Consider the following 22959-nt stretch of genomic DNA (forward strand, 5'->3'; position numbering starts at 1 on the left):
AACACAGAATTGTTACCTGCAGGTGCAAAACGGTTTCTGGATGGGTCGAAGACACACGTTTCACAATCTTTTGTCCAATAATTCTCACAAAACAAAACAATTAACCACTCTTAATAACCGTTCAACGTTGGATCCCCGAGGTGAAGTAGAATCGTGCACGCGCAAGCGCGGGACGCGATACTCGCGCATGCGTGGTCGGTCACCGCGCGGGAACGTTTAATTGGACGCACAAACGAGCGCACAGAGCGTTCGCCCCAACGCATAACGTCCAGGACAATGATCGTTTTCCCCTGAGGACATTCTACGTTTAATGTTCGGCAAGATCCATAGCCGTTCATGGATCGTAAGCGAGCCGCAATAATCGTCGCCATTCCGCGAACAGATTCGCCTTAATGACACTGTGATCTGCTGGCATGCGATAATTAAGCCAACGCGTCCATCTCTTCCCTTCTCCTTCCCGATACAATGAAATAATCGTTCTATCGTTCGCTCGGTAGGGATATATAAACGCGTATCAATTATATGGCGAAACGTGGAAGGGAAGAATAATTTGTTCCTTGCTATTAAATAAAATTCAAAGTTTCAATATTATCCTTCTTTCATCAACGAAAATGATACGTACGATAATACGTGTGGAACGTTTTAAAAATTAAACCAAAAGAAATTATCCATTTTCCCATCGCGATCATAATCAAAGCTAACGACATCAATTAACGACGTTCAGGAAAAATGATAAAAATTGCCCCAAAAACCGATAAGATTTGAATAAGTCGATTATAATCGAGCACGACCTACATTTTTAAAAATTTTTCCACCGAAAATCGATAACATTCCAGCTTCCGCGCCGTGGAAAACGCGCGGTTAACGTCAATTTAATAACCACCGTCTAAAAACTCGATCTCGTGGTGTCGTGCGCCAGATTTATGGGCCACGATCGATAAATTAGCAGCTGCGGCAATTTCGATCGCCTGAATATCTATTTTCGTTACGGTTCTAAATCACCACGGTAGCGAGGTAGCGAGATACATTGAATAATTCGATATCATCGTCGATACGTGGGTGAAATTTATCTCTGGCTTCGTTCGGCCACCGCTTATATATACCGTATGTGTGTGTGTGTACACGAAAACTTGGAGCTATCACCGATAACACGGTAACGGTGAAGTAGGTGGACCGTAATTACGCAATATTTATATGGCATCGTTCTTGGATACTTGGTGGAAGCGGCACCAAGTAATTTCGTGTTTTACTATTAATTCCAATTGGCCTCTCTCTCCCTCTCTTTCTCTCTCTGTTGAACCGATAACAGGGAGGACCAGTTTGCCGCGGGTGAAAACACGTTAATTCAAAACGCGATAAACGCGAACACCCAGTTGCGGACGTGTAATAAATTCGACGATTTGCCCGGATAACGATTATTAATGAGCGCGACTAATTGTAAAGGGATCGTACGCGATTCGATATGTTCCGTGGACCGTGCACCACCGATTATCGAGGAAAATGAGATTTTACTCGGGTGAACTTGTCGCCGTGTGTTGAATGAATTATGGGCGTGTTGAGTACGTGGACAATTTTATCAAACGTTGGATACGTAACTCGATTCGAGATTATGACCGCGTATCCCCATGCGATTCGATTTGGTGTGACTACCGTTTGGATCTGGATAAATTGGAATAGGTCAGCGGCCTTATCCACTCTGTTTATCCCGAGTTGGTTGGGTATCGATCAACTAAATCTGATTTGGTTGCGTGCAATATTTTGTCCTAGCGTATACTCGATAATTATTGCCTTAAGATAAAAACTCATGCATGCAGTTGAAATTAGGCGAAGGATCCATGAGATAATAACTGAAAAAGAAGGAAATCTATTATTCCAGAATCGTTAATCCGTGAAGATTTAAATCTACATATATGAATTACAATACAGAATTAAATCACGGGAAATGTGAATTTGTGAATTGTGAATATTCATTTTAAAAAGTTCATTCTGTAAACTGTAATTTAGATTAAGCTGACCAATATGAAACTGTCATATTTTTCTAATTGAACTTAATTCGCTTCAAAATTAAAAATTGAATACCAGGAAATATCACGTGTCACATTTCTCTCATATCGAAATAAAAATATTTGAAATATCGTTGAGATTAGTCAAACTGCTCAAATTTAAACAAATATTCGAATCAAGAACCGATTTGAATTCCTTGTTACTAATCAGATAATTTGAAACAATTTCCATTGACATTTCAAATTGAAATTTTCGCTACCTCCAATTCCTTCGTTACATAACAATCTAATCCAATTTTTCTCAAACCAAATCTTCCTCTTCATCTTTTCCACCTATCTTCCTAACAAAATACATTAGATTCTTATCTTTATCACCGCGTATCTTTCATCTACCCATCTCAATGCATCCGCTCAAATGTTAAATCTCATCTGATTCGAGGCAATAATTCCACCAACGAATAATACTCTCTTCTAATCAAAAACCAGACTCGAATCGCATAAAGAGTAGCTCCCCCAATAGATCCGAAACCGTAATAAGAGAGGAGGATGTTTAAATAAATTCACACCTCCTTTCCACCAATATCTCTCTCTCTCTCTCCACTACCCTGAAAAAGGGTAATAGCTTCCAGTTATAGACTGGTTTCTGTCTCCCCACGAACAAACTCCGATGAGTATCAGAGATCGTTTCCAAGACGATTTGTTTTTAATGCTCGCCGCTCGTCGATGACCGTGCCCCATTAAAATCAATGATCTCACCCTCTCTCTCTCTCTCTCTCTCTCTTGGATACAACAATTACGAAAAAAACCGAGCGTACCTCTCTCTCTCTCTCTCTTACCGCTCGAATTAAGCTGAAACCGCTTCCCTTCGCTCGATCTCGTCTCGAGGAGGATCAATTAATAAACAACCGGTCGATTATGGGAATCGAGTCGCGTGGGTGTGGACCGTTTCGTTTTCAATTTAACGCGGACGGGTTTCGAGCGGTCGTTGACACGGTTTATAGTCGAAAGAACGTTTTCGATCGGAATCGTTTGCCGCTCGGATTAAATCGGCCCGCCGTTTCGTTCGTATTCGAAACGGTTCCAATCCAGGGGGAGGGGGGATAGAAACGATCCACTTCCATCCCGTTTTTCCTCGAGAATTATCCCCGCAGAGATACGGGCGAGATTTGCACGCGAGTTTCACGAGCGAGCTTGCAATTATTGGCTCGATTATATCGCGAATGTAAAAGTGAAACGACGCGAGCTGGTATCATCGTCCCCGTAACGATGATCGGCACAAGTAATTACGGCGAGCGCGTTGATAAGTTGTTGCGAATAGAGCGGAGAGGGAATTGAAGAGGAGAAGGAAATTTGACCGCACTCTTTTCTTTTCTCACTCTTTGCGGATAGAAAAGTAACTCTAAAAAGATTCGCCAGGGATTGAGGCAAGTTTGAGAATATTTCAATCGTTTCTCGATCCTGGAAATTAATCGTGCGTTAATATAAAATATATGTTTCAATTTACTTGATTTAATTAAAACTCTGCCAATAAGTTATCTCTTCCTTTTTCTTACGTTTACGTAAGGAATAAGATTCAAAACAACTCGCTCCAATCCCTGTTTACAGTTACCCGAGAATTCCGAGAATCGATAAATAAGGGCAGGCAGAAATAAACGTTATAAAAGAGGCGCTTATCGTTATAACCGCGCTACTTGCTCCCCGCGTTCGATCACGTGTACGCAACAGATAACAATTTCAACATAATCTCGCGAGCGAGGAAAATGTTTCGCGCTCGAACGTAGAAAAATCGATCGATTTATCTCCTTAAAGAATAAAAAAAGAAGAAAAAACGTGCGAAATGTCAGAATCCAACGCTTCTGACTCGAAACTCGACCGGTAGTGAGAGCGACGAGAAACGAGAAATCTACGAGATCTACGTTCGAAATTTCTACGTTCTTCTACGAATGCATCCATCCACGAATCTAAATTTAGACGGAAAAATTTCCTCGAGAAAAACTTCCTCTCTACGCCACTACGTTTTCCTGTATCGATATCGAAAAACGTGTTCGAAAAACTATGACTCCCGCTTTTCCACGTTGATTTCTACTCAGGCGAACGGAATTCGAACGGAAAACGACACACGGATCGTTGGCCGAAAAAAAATTGCGCAACATTGCGCGTTGCCTGATCGAAATTTCACCGGGTACAACTTGCTTGCATAACTTGGTTGCAATTAGTAAACACGGCGCGGTTACCGTCGGATGGTGTGTCGGATTCCCCTTCCCTTCGCCCCTCCTCGCTTTCTTCCTTTTTCTTTTCCTTTTTTTTCTTATCCTTATCCCTCCCTTTTCACGGCTCGTTTCCTTTCAATGTATATATATATATATATATATACACACACTGGCCGGTGGTGAAATTAAATCGAACGCGTAATAAATGTATGCGTGATACGAGTTATTCAATCCATTAATGCTTTCCGGATTTTCAACTCGAGGGAAAATTGAGCGGTTTGGAAGAGTTTGTTGCTACTGGTTTTACGAGACATTTTTAATAAGGAGGGAAAAAGAGGGTTTTGGACGTAAACACGATAATTAGTAAGGCATTATACAACTTGCATACTCTTATCGTATATAATAAAAGTATGCAAATGATGCGTGCGAAAAGAAATGGAGAAGTGGTTTAATTTTTGATGGAATTTCAACAAGTTTGTAATATGTTAAAATATATAAAATATTCTATTTATATTTATATATATATATATTCAACTTGTACATACTCGATTCTCCCTCTCTTTTTCCTTCTCCTAACTCGTCCAAACTAAGATTCCAGTCGAAAACTCCATTTTATTATCTTAATCTGTTCCGAAAAGGAGAGCAAAGAGGCAGACCGACCAAGTGGGCCATTTAAATTCGGCCCACGTCCCAAACGAAACTTCCTTTTCCCTCTCTCTCTCTCTCTCTTTCCATTCTCCCGGAACGTGAACCACGAACGAAGTGGCGGAGGAAGAAAAAGGGATGCGACGAAAATCTCCCTCCACCTTTGATCGAGTTTCATCGATCCGAAAATTATTCTAATTCAAAGAAAAAACTCGTTCCCTTTCCCGTTTCATGGATTCAAACTTCGAACGATCGAGGAATAAGAATGATCGATGCGTGAAGATGAGGAGAGGAAGATTTATTTGTTTACACGTTCCGACGCGAAACATCTTGGCAAAGATAAAAGAAAAAAAAAAGTGGGAAAGAAGAAGCCTCATTTGAGCCTTTTAGATCGATCCGGGAAGTTGGCCAAGCGAAGAAGAAGACGAGCAAAAAAGAAAAAGAAGAAAGGTATCGACAAAGGGGAGAGGAAATTTTATTTATAACACCGTTCGTCTCGATTCGAAATCGGCCACGACCACGATTTTCGAAGACAAAAAGGAGGGAGGGAGGATTTAGCGGCTCTGCGAGTCCCTCAGAGAGAGAGAGAGAATGAGTGATAATAAAAGAGGTCTGACATTATTGTCGCGGCGAGGGGATACTCGTTTACTCGGGGAATATCTGCGGTAGATCTCTGCCGCGGTCGGAGAGATACCGATTGCCGCCGGGTCCCCTTTATTTACAACGACAATGACAAACGTAACGACAATTCACGGTTATAAGCCGGGCGGCCTGGCTGGCCCCCGACATAACGCGCGACGTCGTTTTTACGAAGCGCGGCAAGAATTCGAAAGGAGAGCCGATAAATCGTAAGAAGCGCTTCAACTCGCGACGCGTGTAATCCTCCGCCCTCCTCCTCCCTCTCACCGTACGCGTACGTGCATTTACGTACGCAATACGTGCGACGCCACGCCTACCCTCGGATCGTGGCGAATGGAAATCGTCGTTCAAGGGATGGGATTGTTCGATTTCGAATCGAGGAAAATTTCTCGAGGAAAAGCGTGGACGAATAGGAATAACAAAGAAATTTGTTCGATCGATTCGGGATAATTCGAGACGAGCGACGTCTGATCAGTAACGGCGTCTACTACTTGGTGAACCGGTGAATCAACGTAAAATAATTCGTCAGTAACGGGATAACCACTTTCGCCGAACAGGAAATACAGTTTAATACATTTCAGATCCTGCTTTGACACGCTTCGTTTCTTTTCTTTTCTTTTCTTCTTCTTCTTTTTCTTTCGATCTGGTAAACACGTGAACGCATCATAAGTAAGAGAAGAAGAAAAAAAAGAAACGTTCTATCTAATAAGACGTTAATAAATACGTGTATATACGTGAAATTTCATTACGCGATACGCTACCGTGAAATGTCACTGGCGCGATTAACATCGCGAAGTGGACACTCGAGGCGAGTGGAATTTTACAAGAAACCGACCGACGATTTAATTAATGCAGGAAGTGTCGTTAATGGAACCTGATCGATCGATACATTTTTACGTAATTTATGAAAGAAATTAAACAAATTTCCAATCCCCCAAACAAACGTTTAACAAACCTCGTCGAAAATCTTTTCGAAGAGATTCGTTATTATATAAATTCTGCAAGGAATCCTGAGTTATTTTAATCCATGTAAATTATTATTTCTTTTTCACGTCTCGTTCGTCTCAATATAGAAATTTGATCGACATTACAGGAGATGATAGAATATGTATATATATATATATATATATATATATATATATATATATATGGTGTATCGTGTCACTTGTAACCAACCCTTTTCATATTCTCTGCTGAATCGTTAAGATTCGGCAAGGGAAGTTGTCATCGCCCCGTTAAACCCTCCAACTCTGTCACGGGTGAAATTTCACCCCATGCAAATTTTATTTTAACGCGACGATTTCCTCCGTTGATGAAAAGAACCCTTAACCTAAGGGTTAAAAAGAATATATATATATAGACATATACGATGTAGCGAAATACAAGCATCGCATCTTATTTCCAGAATTAATTCCCTGCAATCGTTGTTCAACGAGCTCAGCTCGAGCTATCTCAAAAAAAAAAGAAAGAAAGAAAGAAAGAAAGAAAAAGAAAGAAGAAAAAACGAACGTTAAGCATTAAAACAACAAAATTCCATCGTTTATGTCATTCGGTAGGCATCGGCGTACCATCGTTTTATTGCCAATTATTTTTACCGTCCTCACGGACGCATAACTTTCACTGAATAATCAAACCAAGAAGGATCAAAAGATCCTACCACATTACTAATTAGAAATCCTCGCTTTCTGTTCGAAAATAAAAAAAAAAGAAGTGAGAGAGAGAGAGAGAGAAAAGAATTTCGCCACATACCAGATATCTCGTCCGCTAATAAATACAGTGTCACCGGATCGTTAACAAAACTGGTTCGAACGGATCGAGATTTTTACCTGATTAACAGTTAACCTAACGCGCCTCGTCGTGCCTTTTATTTATTTCTTTTTTCCTCCCCTTCTTCTCTTCTCTTTTCTTTTCTTCTCACCCTCCTCCCTCGCCGCATCTCTCCCCGGTCGTTTCCCTTTTTCCCGGCCGGCTCTCTCGATCGTCTCGTTATATGGTAGTATGGGATCGGCGACGAGTTATGGGCGTAAACACCGGTGCGTGGTGGAAAAATGGTGGCGCGCGATCCGACGAGCCGGTCGTGAAACTATCTCTCTTATTTGCGAACCGCAAGAGGCTTCGTTAAAATTACGGCTGGCGCGTGCGACCGGTGAAACTCCGAGTTCGCGGGGGAGAGAGAGAGAGAGGGGAGAGAAAAGGCGAGGCAAGAAACGCGGGAGATCCGCGTTTTCCACGCCCGAGGTACTGCTGAAACGGGCGAATTCGATCGTTAACGGGCGTCCTCCTCCTCGCGGGGCGACACGTCAACAGCGGCGATGAAAGCGCTTTTTCATTAAAATTCGTATTCAACGGGATACAAGGCGGATTCTGAACTCTCGTGGCTCCATTGTTCGAGCAGAGAGAGAGGTTTTACTCGATATTCGAATTTTGATCTGAACTTTGAGGAGAAAAGTTTGAACGACATTCTTTCTTCTTCTCTTCTTCTTGTCTTCGATCGAAACTTTAATTACAAGAAGTTCATGTATCATCTATCAGTTGGCGATGAAAGATTGGAGGAATTTTCCAAGTGAATAAACTTTGGGTAGATTTAAATTCCAGTCGTTGTATTTGAATTGAACGTCAACCTTAAATGATACACGAAGTAGTAGTCGTAAATTCCAAATCGTTTAGAGAAAGAGAAAATTCTGGGGAAAAAAGAAAAAAAAAGAAAAAAGAAAAGAAGGAGAAAAACTATAACGCGCCCGCATTTCACGCGCCGGGTCTTTGACCTAACCGAGATGATCGAGATAGTTAGCCGGTGACATTGGAGCGAAACTTTCGACTCGAGTTTCCATCGGGGAAAAAAGATCGGGGGTAATGGAGATCGGTGCTTTTCCACGCCCGAGGAGGTAGTTGGCGGTGAATTATTCGACGAGACGATCTCTCCACTCGTTTCCCAGAGCTCGTTCACGCACCGAAGATCGTACTTGTTCCAGAGTTAGCTCGAATTAGCGGGCCGTTTCGATAGAATCCGAAATATATGCGTGTTGTGACGCATCCAGCCACGTGTGTCGCCCGTCCTTCTCCAACTCCTTTCACTCGCCAAATTATCTGATACTGTTACCATGAAGAGGAATAAAGAAACATCCTCATCACGAATTAAAGATTGAAACAATCGAATAACACGTTCAATTACTTCTCCTTGCGAAGAACATAAATGAATCATAAATTAGGGATTCAGCTTCCTCCCTCAAAACAGAATTCCACACATCGAAAAATAAAAATAGAAGTCTTCGATAAAAAGAGAGCCAAGAAATAAAGAAAGAAAGATCCTCATCACGAATTAAAGATTGAAACAATCGAATAACATGTTCAATTACTTCCCCTTCGCTCGCAAGCTTGCAAAGAACATAAATTAATCATAAATTAGGAATCCAACTTCCACCCTTAAAACAGAATTCCACACATGGAGAGATAAAGACGGAAATCTTCGATAAAGAGAGAGCCAAGGAATAAAGAAAGAAAGATCCTCATCACGAATTAAAGATTGAAACAATCGAATAACACGTTCAATTAATTCTCTTTCACGATTCTTGCTCGCAAGCTTATGAAGAACATAAATTAATCATAAATTAGGAATCCAACTTCCTCCTCTAAAACAGAATTCCACACATTGAGAGATAAAGAAGTCTTCGATAAAAAGAGAGCCAAGGAATAAAGAAAGAAAGATCCTCATCACGAATTAAAGATTGTAACAATCGAATAACACGTTCAATTACTTCCCCTTCGCTCGCAAGCTTGCGAAGAACATAAATTAGGGATCCAGCTTCCTCCCTTAAACCAGAATTCCATACATTGAGAAATAAAGACAGAAGCCTTCGTTCACGAGAGCCAAGGAATAAAGAAAGAAAGATCCTCATCACGAATTAAAGATTGTAACAATCGAATAACACGTTCAATTACTTTCCCTTCGCTCGCAAGCTTGCGAAGAACATAAATTAGGGATCCAGCTTCCTCCCTTAAACCAGAATTCCACACATCGAGAAATAAAGACAGAAGCCTTTGATAAAAAGAGAACCAAGGAATATGTCAAGGAACAGCAACAATATCGGTCAATCCGCGAGAATGCAACGAGATCAGAAGAAGCCAAGCTCAAAGGCAACAACCACCCCCGGAAGAACGAAAGCAACGAAAGAATCACCCTTGCCTCCAACTACCCCCACCCCACCTAACTAACCCATCCTCCCTACCCCATCCTCCTCGCGTCATCCTCTTCCTCGTTTCCTGCTACCGTAAGAAAATCAAGCGAGGCCGCGAGAGAGCATTGGGTGGGGACGCGACGCAACGTTAAACGTCCCCGCAGCACCGTGCCGAGTCACGCACTTACGCACCTAGGCAAAGAGAAGTGGTGGCAGGCAGAGAGGGAGATCGCCTAGCTACCACCACGGCCGTGGTGGAAGAAGGAGGGATAGAGGCAGGCGGAAGCAGAAGGGAGAAGAGACAGAGACAGAGAGAGACAGAGAGACGAGATCGCGTACACACGAGGGGGTAAAACTCGTAGACGCGCGCGCGTACACACGAGGGCCCGACGCTGGGACCGACGAAGACAGAGAAAGAGAGAGAGAGAGAGAGGCACGGGAATCGGACACGTATGGCGGCGATCGCGAGTCGAGGCGGCGAGACAGAGACAAGGTTATGCTCGGGACCAGGTGGTGGGGAGGGAGGCGGGCCCCGGGCACACGCAGAGCGGTAAAGCGTGTGTATGAGATCGCGCCGCGTACACATACGCGCAATCGTGCGCCCGTGTATCGTGCGTTATACCCGGGGACACACGGGTAAAGCTCACACTTACCTGACAAGATGTAAGTTCAGAAACTGGAAGGTGCCACTTCTGCACAGTCCAATACAAGACACCGAACCGGAAAGTTCGTCCCGAAAATTCGGTCGTAGAAGCGGAGGCATCCTATTCTATCCGCGCTCGTGGATCATCTTTGATAGAGAGAGAGAAAGAGAGAGGGGTCGAAGAAGGAATCGAGAGGAGGATAGGAGTAGGCTGGGATGGTGGAAAGTGGAGGTGGTGGTGGTGGTGGTGGAGAAGAGTTTTCGGTGGTGGTCGAGGTGGAAATTGGTGGAAATTGTTTGGATTAGGAGGAAGAAGGAAGAAGAAAAAGGGAGAAGAAGAAGCGGAGGAGGAGGAGGAGGAGGAGGAGGAGAAAGAGAAGAAGAAGAAGGAAGGCGAGACTCGGCGAGAGCGAGGAGAAGGGTGAGGAAAGCTGGAGGTGGAAGAAGAAGAGACGGAGGACGAAGGTGGTGGAGGCGGTAGCGGTATATAGTGGTGGTAGTTCTGGAGGAGGAGAAGGTGGAGGATGAGAAAAGACGGCAGGAGGCGGCGGTGAAGGCGGAGGCACGATAACGAAATAAGCGGAGATACGTGAAAACGTATCGGGACACGGAGAGTGACGGTGTGGAGGAAGAAAAGACGCGCGCGTCACGGGACGCGCAACTTTGTTTTCGCGATCCGATCTCGAGACGCAAAGTAGAGACGCCGTAGCAGGAGAAGAGAGAGAGAGAGAGGGAGAGAGAGAGAGAGAGAGAGAAAGAGGAAAAAAAAAGAAAAAAAGGAGGAGAATAAACGCCTCCGCTTTCGTCCCGATCGACTCTATCGATCGCGGCGTCGAATCGCGCAGTTTTTTCTTCTTTTTCGATATTCCTTCCTCGCTCGCCTCAGTCTCTTCGTTTCTTCCAACGGCGAGAGTTCGTTCGAGGAACGAACGGTGATCGAATTTTTCCCCTCTTTTCCACGTTACGATGGTGTTTCGCCGTGTAAACGCGCGGCCCGACGAGACGAGAACCATGACGAAGGCAACGAAAACGATGATCGTCGAAAAGGGGCATCGTATACGCATCGGATGATCATCAGTTATTCGATGAAACGGCCTATTCTTCGACTCGACCAGCCGGTGGACGAGACAGTGGAGAGACGAGATAGTGGACGAGGTGGTGGTTCCGCGCTCCATATCGTCAACCAATTCGCCACGATATCGTCCATCTGTTATCGCCCGTGTGATTAACGGACCCCCGTTAAATAATCCCCGTGAATCGCGAAAGTGTTTCGTGAAAGTGGTTCGTTTTTTCGAAGACGACGGGGGAGAGGACAGTGAGAAAAACGACGGAGAGACTCGAGGAGTGTTTGTGCTTGTGTCGATCGATCCAAAACTCTGTCCAGAAACGAAGTGGAACATTGGAACATTGACGATCATTAAGTGCGTTCTGGAGGAGTATGTCGTATACGCAGGGATAAACTAGATCTAGATCTAGAGCCGATTCAGTGTGTGCATCGACTGGTCGCTGACGACCCATCGACCGAAACAACTGTAGCCGTGAGTTTTTATTCCTTTCATCTTAATCGAGATTCCTTCGTTGAAACTGATAGGTTGCTTGGGACGAGATTCGATTCGCGAAGCGACGTGGCGGAAGTGGTCCGTGAGAGAGGCAACGCGTTTTGGCGCCAATCCGTCAATCCTTCGCCAATTCGCGTGTTTTCCTTGCCCTTCGAAACAATCATCTGACGAAATTTCGTCGTGCGCTGTTCTCCTCTTTTTCTGTGTTTTTTTCGTGGGACTCTTGATGTCAACTGTCGATCCTCCGCCAACGATCGAAAGACTTTCGGAAATCTCGTTCTTGTTTCTCGTTTTACGGTCCGTCTCTAGGACACGGCCTCTCTATCTTTTCGCATCTCGTGACGAGAGAAGAAACTTGGAATGAAAATAAAAAGAGAATTTTTTGTCTCGCGACTTGTCTCGTTCTTGGAACGAAGAACGATTCTGATAATCGATGTCTTCTAATGTTGAGGAGGATTTATTAAGAGAATGTAATTGAAAATTAAAGAGGATCGTGTTTATCACGATCGAAATTTAGAAACAACGTATCTTCGTGGAATCTCAAAGATGATCCACTCGATTTGAAATTCCCCTTGTCGATGTTCATGTATTATTGATCGACACTCGATGACTCGGTTGGATAAACGATTCGAGGTTCGTCCAAGTGGTATTTTCACTACGTGCCTACGAGTTTTCCCACGATAACCGAGCGAAACAGAAGCGGAAAATTGAAATTCCCCGTGATAAAAAGTTATCGACGATCCCGGACGATGCGTGCTTTTCACTTCCGCCTTAAACTCCTTCCTTCAGTTCGGAATATTATCCGTACGATTCGACAGTGGCGCGCGATTTTGCCAATCCAACGTGATAAAAAATTTTTTCTTCGACCTGTGCTCGTTTCCATGGATTTCAAATTCTTTTTTCAATCTCAAAAGTAAAACGATTGTAAAAAATTTGTCGTCGACCAAGAAAATTAATTACAGATCGGGCGACGAGGAAACCGTGATAAATCGTGCGTTAGAAATTCCTCTCTGATAACGTAAAACTCTTTCTCTCTCTCTCTCCCTCTCTTCCTTAATAAGATTTTAAATCATTAAAATACTTTGACGTATGCATTTCCTGGCTATTGGTAATCGAAGAGCTCTTCTCTTTGAGAAAAAAAAAAAAAAAAGAAAAAGAAAAGGAAGAAAAAAAACCTTACTTTCATATAACGCATGCAACCTCTCCAATCATCGATACATCATAATTTTAAATCTTCCCCGAGTGTTCAATAACTTACACGGTTATACGGGACACATATTCATTGCATTACGCAATGAAGAATTATTAGCGAAATCGAATATTTTACTTTATTCGACGCGCTATAACATACGATCCTCGCACGAGGTTGAAAGCCCCGTCGTGGAAATATCCTCCTATGTGCCTACCTTGTCCGGCCGGGCAACGATGACCCTTGCCCAGCTTATTGCCTAGCCGGCGCAAAACCGAAACGGGGATCTGAATTTCCCATGGGTGGCTCGCCTAATTATGTCCATGGGACACTCGTTCCATTATGGTATGGCGCATTGAGCATTTGCTAGTTACCCTTTTATGCTAAGCGAGAGGAGAGCCAGTGGATGACCCTCGACGAACGGGTGACCGCTCCAAACGCTTCTACCTTCTTCCTCCCTTCCTTCGCTTTCTGGACACTATCCCCTGACCATCCCCCAAATAACCTACAGGTTACTCCCTGTATATATATATATGCGCGTGTACATCCTTCTAAATATGCCCAACACCTGGTCTATGATCTCTTTCGAAACGACGTTAACAGCCATCAAAATTTTACTTCTCCTTGCCATTTACTCTTCTAAATATATTTCGTTCCTACGTTCTATTCGAGTTTCTCCTAAGAAGAGCTCGTTCCTTTCCTCCAAATAATACATCTTATCTGGTGAAACGATACGAACCAATCATTTTTTTATTTTTCGATCCTCGTCAAACAAAATTTGCGTTCACAGCTCTCCATTCGAAGCTTCTTTTAACCTTCCCTCCAAATAATATATCTTATTTGGTGAAACGATATGAAGCAATCATTTTTTATTTTTTGATCTTCGTTAAACAAAACTTCCATTCGGAGTTGCTAAATCTTCAAAGCTTCTTTTAACCTTCAAATAATACATCTTATCTGGTGAAACGATACGAATCATTTTCTATTTTTTGATCCTCAAACTTGCGTTTACAGCTCTTCATTCGAAGCTGCTAAATCTTCCGAGCTTCTTTTAATTTTTCCTCCAAATAATAATCTTATCTGGTGAAATCATTTTCTATTTCTCCTCATCAAACTTGTGTTCCGTCACAGCTCTTCATTCGGAGCTAAATCTTCAGAGCTTCTTTTAACCTTCAAATAATACATCTTATCTGATGAAACAATACGAATCAATCATTTTCTACTTTTCGATTCTCATCAAACAAAATTTGTGTTCACAGCTCTCTATTCGGAGCTGCTAAACTTTCAGAGCTTCTTTTAACTTTCAATAATCTTATCTGGTGAAATGATACGAATCATTTTCGATCCTCATCAAACTTGCGTTCTATCACAGCTCTCCATTCTTTATAAGAGCTTTATAAATGCACGTTTCTCTTGCAACGATTCTCACGACTCGAGGGGCGAAGAAGGGCGACCCCGTTCGATCCGAGGGCTCGCGTTCGATCCGAGGCAAAAAGAAAGAAAAGAAAAGAAAGAGGAATCGCAGAGGAAAAGTGTCCGCGAAAATAAATACGCGATCAGTGTGCAGGGGCACGTAAAAGACGAGATGGAAACACACAGGCGAGAGAGGATCCCGGCGGCCTCGCCAGGTATCTCGCAAGCGGCCACCGTTTAATCGACAATTAGTCTCTGGAAAGGGCGATCAACACGGAGTCACGAGAGCCGCGGGATAATCGTTGCCCCGAAGGAGAGACGAGAGGCGGCGAGAGCACCTCTCGTGATCCCCGCCGACTCTTAATGGAGCTATAAAGCCGTATTAAGATTAACTGTTCCTCGGCTTTGGACGCCGCGCTTGCGCAAGCAAGGGAGTTGCTCGGTCGTCGTTGTCGTTGCTCGATAACAGGATCAGGGGAGGAGATCGTCTCCAGTTGCGACGTTTTCTCGACGTTTTGTCGAGGGTGGTTTTTCGCAGCGTAGGAATAAAATCTCCGACTCGCTCTGTTTACACTGCTGCACTATCTTATCTTAAATTTTTTCCCCCTCGCGTTTATTACTTCAATTAATGAAGCTTGCCTTTAACCAAATTGCCAATAACGTGTAAATACGGGATTCGTGATAAACACGGAATATATATCGTTATATAAATTTTCCCGATTAGCAGGAATAATTAAGAGATCGGTATAATTTCCTGTTGGAAAGGAATTTTATTAATTCCCTCCTCCTCCTCCTCAAGAATTCATATCATCACGCGTGTTTTCCGAACCGTGGTGGGATCTCTTTTCCTCCACGCATTTCCTCCACTTTAATCTCTCGCTGCGCCTAAGGTAAAAGAAGGAATTGGAGATCGTTGGAGAAAACCGGGCGCATAAATTGGAATCGCGTGGCCGGCGAAGGGGTAGGGGGCGATCCCCTGGCTTCCGATGGATCGACCGGTATCGGTGACCGGCGTGGTTATCGCGATCCCTCGCCTCGGATCGCGAAAATATAGCAATTAACGCGGCGGGCGGATAACCGAGGACGACTTTCACGGCTCGGCTTTATCGGACCTGAACTTGGACCGATAATAATCCAGCAGGGGCATACGCGTATATATATATATAAATTGTATTACCGGTGTGCTTTACAGCGTGCTAATTAACCGTGTGCTACTCGCTACTGCAGGGCGGCGCGATTGAAATATTACAATGTGGGGAGAGAAGGCAAAGAAGGGAAAAAAGGAAGAGACGTCCTCTCTGAAAATCGAGAAACCTGTTTCTTGCTTGCTTCTTGCGAGAACGGAGATCGAGGAAAAATAATTAGAGGAAAGGAATTGACACTGGATGATAATTCGATTTCGAGGATCCCTCGATGATGAAATTTCTTCTAAAAATTTATTGTAGTCTGGGAACGAAAGTACTCGTAGAACTCGTAATCTTGACAGGAAGACGTTGATTCACAATTGTTTATTATCGCCTGGAAAAAAAATATTAATTTGTTAGTATCTATTCTTCAAATTGCTGAAAATATGATTTACAAATCGAATTCTCGTCGATGTTCCTTTCTTTCAATACATTTTAGATTAAAACATTTCCATTAATGGAATTAATCATGATCTCTTACCCTTTTTGTTTGCTTATTCGCGGTGAAATATTTCTCCACGCAGCAAATAATCCACGTGTACGAGATTATACACGAGAAAGGCTATACACGAGAATGCAAGGACTCGCGAAAATGACGTTTACGGGCGGTCGCACGACTCCTCGGAGGAAGAGCCTTCTTCTTCGGACTGGAGGAGAATCGAAAACGTTTGCGGGGAATCACGCGAAAGCATAATAAGAAGGGATTAACGGATATCCGTGTTTAACTTGTCAGTTACTCCGTTTCCCGCGAGTAACGCAACGACAAAGGATCAAAGGAGTTAACCCCCATTCCTTGTCACGCGATGCTTCTTCGCCCTCCGGAGTATCGATTTGTTTCAGGCCAACGTTGCAAATGAACGCTGCAAATAAAGAAACGAGAATTCGTTCTACGTGCGGCAAACGTTGAGTTGAGATAGTGTTTTTGAAGACAAATTTGTATCGAATTTGTATTAATTACTTTCCTCCTCGCTTATTCTTTTAATTGCGAAAAGATCGACAAAACTGAAACTCAGAATTTAAAAACGGCTTGTATCTGATGAAAAACTTTTATAAAATAATTCCTACTTTATACTTATCTGAAAAATGATACATCAATTTTAAATAAAAAGTATCCAACAAATTTTCATTCTCGTTCTGAAATGTAAGATAAATTATATTCATAAACGATATAACAAGATCGATAAGATTAATCATAATGATCCAATTTCACGATTAAACATCATCAGAGATGACGTTCAAGGTGAGAGATATAATTTCAACGACCGCATTCGCAACAAGAAGAAGCCAAAAAATATATACCATTCACGAATTATTAGAACGATCGTTTCGGGGCGTGAATTTGATTTCGATACGCAAATTAACGCGTGCAGCGCTTCCACGGTTAAATTGGACTCGCGCCTTATTATTATTTTTCTTTTTTCTCTCTTCCCCTCCTGCTCCTCGCTCCTCGTTCGTGCCGTGAGACAGTCGCCAATTTTGATTTGCGCTAATAACACGATCGTTAACCCGCCGGGAGAGAGGCTGGAGAAGGCGACGGGGGTTGGCCGAGTTTCCTTGTGCCGCCACAATGCCAATAATAGCCGCACCGTTTCCGGTGAATGAAAACGAAGGGGTTAAAAAGAGCCGCGAGGTAAAAGCACTCCCGCCGGGTATTGTCGCGGCGCTCGCTACTTACCGAGACCATTTTTCTTTTTACATCTCCCTCTCTCTCCCTCTCTCTCTCTCTCTCCTCTTCCTGTCCTCTATGAATATTTTTGTTTCGAATATTTCTTTGGGGACGGAGCACTTCCGCCTCGAGTCTCTTCTTCGTGCGAAAACGATCGTGAAATTAAATTGCGTAACAATGTTGAACGAATAAAGTTTTCAATTAGCCGTGGTGTAATTCGCTTTCGATATTTTTATTTTACCTTCTCTTTGCAACTTGTTGAAATATTAAAGCGTTCGTATTATTGGATAGAGCGAAATTTCATTCCTTCGTTCCTTCGATATTAAGTGAGCAATAATTTATGAATATATGAAGATTGGAACGTTTCGTCTTCCCCTTTTTCCTAATATTCTTCGAGGACGAATTCTCTAAAAATTATAATTACATTAAATTAATGAAACAGTTACTTAGAGTTAATAAATACATGGAGTTAAGGAGATGCATTTGAATATTGTAACTTTTTATAGATTTTTATATAGATTAAAAAATCGGCATTGATGAGAAAAATATATTTAATCTAAAAAAAAAGTAAATCGATAAACAAAGTGTTAATTATTCGTGCATAAGATCGCGTTTTTTTTTTTAAAAGAAGGATGGAATACATCTTTTTGTTGGTTTCGTTTTCCGCGATAGATGTGCCGCCAATTTGCTTGATTTCGCGAGGGAAAAAGGTGTCGACAGACAGGTATTGGCTCTAGGTATTCATTAGGATAAAAGGAGGAAATTAAGCTGGCTCGAGGTGGCCGCGTTGGTGAGAAGAACTGGAGGACAATACGCCTACGGATATATACGTCGTGCGCAACGTTGTCGTGCCTAAGGCGTGTTAAACGTGGTCTGGCTATTTTTAAAACGCGAGAACAAGAAAAAAAGGAAGAGATATACGCGGCGTATAAAATCATACGAAAAACTCTCCTCCGTCGAAACTGAAGCAAATCGAAATTGAAACAAGAGATTCCATCTTTCGTGTGTCGATTTAATCGATCGAGCAAATTTTATCCTATTTCGAGATTAAATAATTTTTTCCCAACTCTGAACAACCTTCTTAAAAAAGGAAATATACAAATATACAAACCTTCGTGTTTAATTCTTAGCAAAAATCTACGTCTGATGAAAAATTCATTCTTGATTCTAATAAAATTCAATCTACATTCTAATCCAAAAACAATTCCTCGATCGAGCTTATCTGAAAAAAAGATTCTTCAAAAAACTCTTCTTTCCACAAAATCTCTCTCTCTTCTGTCCGTGAAAAATGCATCGATCTGGAAAAATATATCACGAGTGTCACATTCATCGTCCCGTCAATTTTTTCCCTTCTTTTCCCTTCGCCACTTTATACGTCCTCGCGAACGTATAAAATCGCGTTAATATTATCGTCTTAATCCACGCGCACGCACAAACACGGACACGTACACGCACACAGACGGTGAGGCCGTTCTTTGCACGCCATTCGCCGATCTCGACACCCTCCTCTCCCCCGTCCCCTACCTACAGCTCGATGAAGAAGCACCTTTCACGAACGAAGACGAGAGAGTAATCGCACGGTGTGGTACCTTTGGATATCCTCGTCTCGGCTTACCTGCCACGAAGATTCCCGAAGACATGGACGTGTGGTTATCACCTCGCAGCAAGAAGGGAAAGATAGCCGAGGGAAGGGGGGAGGTTGGAAGGATAAATCCGCGGCTGTGTACTTGTTGGACCGTTAGCCAAGTCGAAAGGGGGGACGGCAAAAATTCGCATCCCTTTCTCTTTTTTCCTTTTTTTCTTTTCCCTCCTCCTCCTCCTCCTCCTCCTTCCATATTTCTTTCCACTTTTCCTCGCCCCCTCTTCATTTCGTTCTCGAAAAATCGGCTTTAACGACGAACAATTTAGCAGTAGAGGGAGAAGGAGGATTCCTCGGCGAGGAATCGGCGACATCGGTGCCCTGGCCTCGTGGGAAAGGCTCGTGTGCAGAGGCTTGTGTGACGATGGTAAATGACGCTTTTCGCTCCACACCTTGCTTCGTGACGATACACCACGAAAGCAAGCGAATTGAGATGTTTGGTTGGTTGGAGAGAATTGAATTCCTCGCGGTTTCTTTCGAAAATATAGAAAATATAATATATAAAAGAGAAAGAATTTGATTGACATCCAGATCGAATATTTGAATAAAGTTTTGATAATTTATAATAATGAAAGAAACCATATAATACCTACAAATATTGATCTTCTCAGATCTTATAGATTTCTTAGTTTCGAAATCTTCAAAAAAAAAAAAAGAAAGAAAAAGAAATTTCGCGACAATGAAACTGTCTCGGCTGGATAATTGATTGGATCGACGTGGCCACGTGGAAACGGAGAAACGACGATCGAATCGGCGATAATCGAGGATAATGTCTTTGAACGGGCGCAACGGGCGCCGGTCGACACGGCTGATCGAGGTGGATCGTGACAATAAATTATTTTAGCCGGCCGATAAGTTGACGTGGAACGTTAACAAGGGAGGCGAGGAGGTTTCTCGATAACGCCGTAATCAGATGTTCCCGTGGCGGAAAGGGAGCACGGATCGAAGATGAGGAACGTTCGATAATCGGATCGAGAGGAGGAGAGAGAGAGAAAGAGAAAGAGAGAGAGAGAGAGAGGAACCCGAGGCGGAGAGGAGAACCGTTAACCGCCAGATATACTGCAAATTGATATTTTTTTAGCTCGTATCGTGGCCGAGAGAGGAAGTCGGCGTTAACGAGGAATGATTTGTCGAGCGGCGGAAGCTGGCTCCGGGCTAAGCTGGAACCGTCTTCCGCTCTCCAAGATTTCACGATTCGAGCCTTCTTCTCGACCGAATATTACGCGTAGAAATAACGAAGAGTCTGAAACTATTAAATTCAAATGCATCTGAGCCGAAAGAATATCAATGCATTTTTACCAAACAGAGAAACAAGTTTTGTTATTCCACGGTTGGATAAAATTCTGGAGTCTTGGAAATAGGAAAATTGTTTTCTAAAGAATAAAATTACATTTTAAAATTATATATACATAATAATATCTAATATTATTTTAATATCGTTTCTTTAAATTTTGAACAATATTTTCTTGATACTTTTTTAAACAACGGGAAGGCGGTAGAAATTTTCTTTTTTTTTTTCGAGCTCTCTTGGAAATTTATGCTTTCAATTATTCGGCAAAGGTAATAATAAGTTTTTAGTTATCGCTGTACCGTTTCTTACCTTCGCAAATGTTGTAATCGTTTATATCTTCGTAATTGTCGTAATTACGGATAATATACGGATAACATATTCGAAAAGGTATTTCACAATTTGAGCCGATAAAAATAACACTCGGCTTCGGCGAAATTATTCAAACGCGTGCTTCTCTAACTAGAATATTTATATTTCTCCCAACCACGAGTTCTTTCTCTAACTAAGAAATTAAATATATAATTTTTCAATAATGAAACAAAGAAATCCAACAATGATATTTTCAATTCACAATCTTCCAAATAAAAATTCCAAATTCACGGGTAAAAACTATCATCGCGACGAGCGAAATACGAGAGAATGAAATGAGAGAGAGAGAGAAAAAGGAAAAATACCGGCGCAGAAATCACGCCACCCCGTTCTCCTGCTTCGATCACCCTCTCTCTCGACGAGGAGAAAGAGAGAGGAACACGATGATGTATCGAGCATGGAATCGAGCTAATGGAAGGTCGCCATAGGGAGATTAGTTAACGGGCCACAGATGTGTATTCGGGATCATAATGCTTGGCTGGCTTCGAACTGGTTTCCGATACCTCGGAGCAGGCCTCGGCCGACCGCGAGGAACGCGCGTTCAGAATCCGGAGCACTTTACACGCCGCTCCAATATTTCGTTCCAAACTGTTGGGGATCGAAATTGAATCGTGAACAACCCGGCTCGGCTGAAATCACGTTTTCACCGAGGGAACGCGGTATTATCGCCCGGCCACGTGGCGATTTCGATGCGTGCATAGGCGAGCTCGACTTCTCTCGTTCGCGTGTCCAGCGACGCGAGATTTATCGGACGGTGCGTTCACTCAACGATCCCCTCCCACGAAATACGTACGTTCCTTCGATACGATCTCTCTGTCTCTGTCTTTCCTTTTTCTTGGATTACGACCGAACTTTTTTTAGCATTTTATCGCGGATATAGGTGTCCAAATGGACGACGCGAGCGATTTCAATTTCGACGAATCTTGCGCTTGGATCTTGGAAGAATTATGCTTCGAATTCTCCGATCGTTGTTTCTCCGTATTTATATAATGTATATTGAATAATTATGGAAAGGATATATATATATATATATATATATATATATATATATATATATGCGCGATAAACGTGACGTTTGATTAGAATTGGAACAATAGTTAGGATGGATTGGAATTTTGAATTGGAAAAAAAGATATGGATACAGCATTTCTAAAAATATCGCCGAACCAGTTAATTGATTTTTAAACTTCGTCGGTTCTCGCAATTATTAATAATTACACGTCGATATGATTTATCGACGTATAATAACAGATATATCGCGATTCTTCTACAATATTATATATTATAATACGCGTATTATATAAAGCATATTTTATTATATTAATAGAGTTGATTAATATTTATATCATATGCAGGCAGATGATCAAGCTTCGATTTGAAGAAACGCATTGAACATTTTCGAATGTATATAATTATTCTTGTCGTTATTCCTATCTACTTGTTACAATACTACTTATACGTTATAATTATTACAATAAATTATGCCGCGATGATTATGTGTAACGTGACGCTCGAAAAAAAAAAGAAAAAAGAAAAAAGAATTGTCGACGATTAGATAATTAAAATTGTAACGAAAGAATTCGTCCAATTACGAAACCAATATCCCTCTCTCTCTCTCTTTCTCTATACTTCCATCGGGGAAAAAATTCTCTCTTTCGAAAAAAAAATTCCAACAACGTATCTCTTTAATACTTTATTAAAAAAAAAAAAAAAGAGAAAAAAAAAACCAGCGACAAGCCGCGACTCGATGTATCGCGAGATATTAACAACCGACGCTGCTAAACGCATGGCCGATCATAAATTGAATTGAAACGTTATCGTTTCCACGGTGGACGTCATTAATCACTATAATATAATCAGATACATGCGCAACTAAGTAGTATTATTTCAAACAGAAAGAAAGAGAGAGAAAGAGAAAGAGAGAGGGAGAGAGAACGGCGGTAAATCAGCAAAGTTCTCTCGAATCCGTTTCACGAATTCTTATTTTCCCTCCCCGTCCTGTTATCGCGCCGCTCGATCGAGAATAATAATAATAATAATAATATTCGAGAGAAGAAATTGCACGCCAATTTCCGGAATAAATCCGCGGCCGCGCGAATCTGAATCCTCGACCGCGGAGGACGTTTTATCGTATCGCTTAATTGTATCGATTAATCCGGGGCCGGATTCCCGGATTCCAGCGGTTTAAATTTTCCAGCGAGGTGGTGGAACGCTGGAACGACGATTGAAAACCGCGGATTTTAAATATTAATGCGATCCACGGAAGATGCAAATTTCAAAGACGCGATCGAACCGCTAATGACGCACTTATTAAAATATCGCTTCCTCCGATCG

The 22959-nt window shown here is 42.2% G+C and overlaps 2 protein-coding genes and 1 long non-coding RNA gene across 14 annotated transcripts in view; 1 reads left to right on the forward strand and 2 right to left on the reverse strand.

Moving 5' to 3' along the window:
• The window catches only part of LOC100578665, a 76200-nt gene extending 64466 nt beyond the window's left edge, over positions 1-11734 (reverse strand). For all 7 annotated transcript variants that reach the window (XM_026440938.1, XM_026440937.1, XM_026440943.1 and 4 more), the window contains exon 1: positions 17-11734. In XM_026440938.1, the coding sequence (XP_026296723.1) occupies positions 10618-11733 (1116 nt within the window). In that variant the 5' untranslated portion in view covers position 11734 and the 3' untranslated portion in view covers positions 17-10617. The remainder of the gene's footprint in view (positions 1-16) is intronic.
• The window catches only part of LOC411079 (protein grainyhead), a 133826-nt gene that overhangs the window by 47460 nt on the left and 63407 nt on the right, over positions 1-22959 (forward strand). The window lies entirely within an intron of this gene.
• LOC113218552 overlaps positions 12096-22959 on the reverse strand; it is a 67935-nt gene continuing 57071 nt past the window's right edge. The window contains exons 2-5 of one of the 2 annotated variants that reach the window (XR_003304721.1): positions 18942-19438; positions 18438-18548; positions 16142-17733; positions 12096-15994 (exon numbers count right to left, since the gene is read on the reverse strand). This is a non-coding gene — a long non-coding RNA (uncharacterized LOC113218552). Of the gene's footprint in view, positions 15995-16141; positions 17734-18437; positions 18625-18941; positions 19439-22959 lie in introns of both variants that reach the window. The other variant, XR_003304722.1, reaches the window with a different exon arrangement.

This window comes from Apis mellifera, linkage group LG5 (assembly GCF_003254395.2).
Source record: "Apis mellifera strain DH4 linkage group LG5, Amel_HAv3.1, whole genome shotgun sequence".
NCBI classification, from domain to species: domain Eukaryota; kingdom Metazoa; phylum Arthropoda; class Insecta; order Hymenoptera; family Apidae; genus Apis; species Apis mellifera.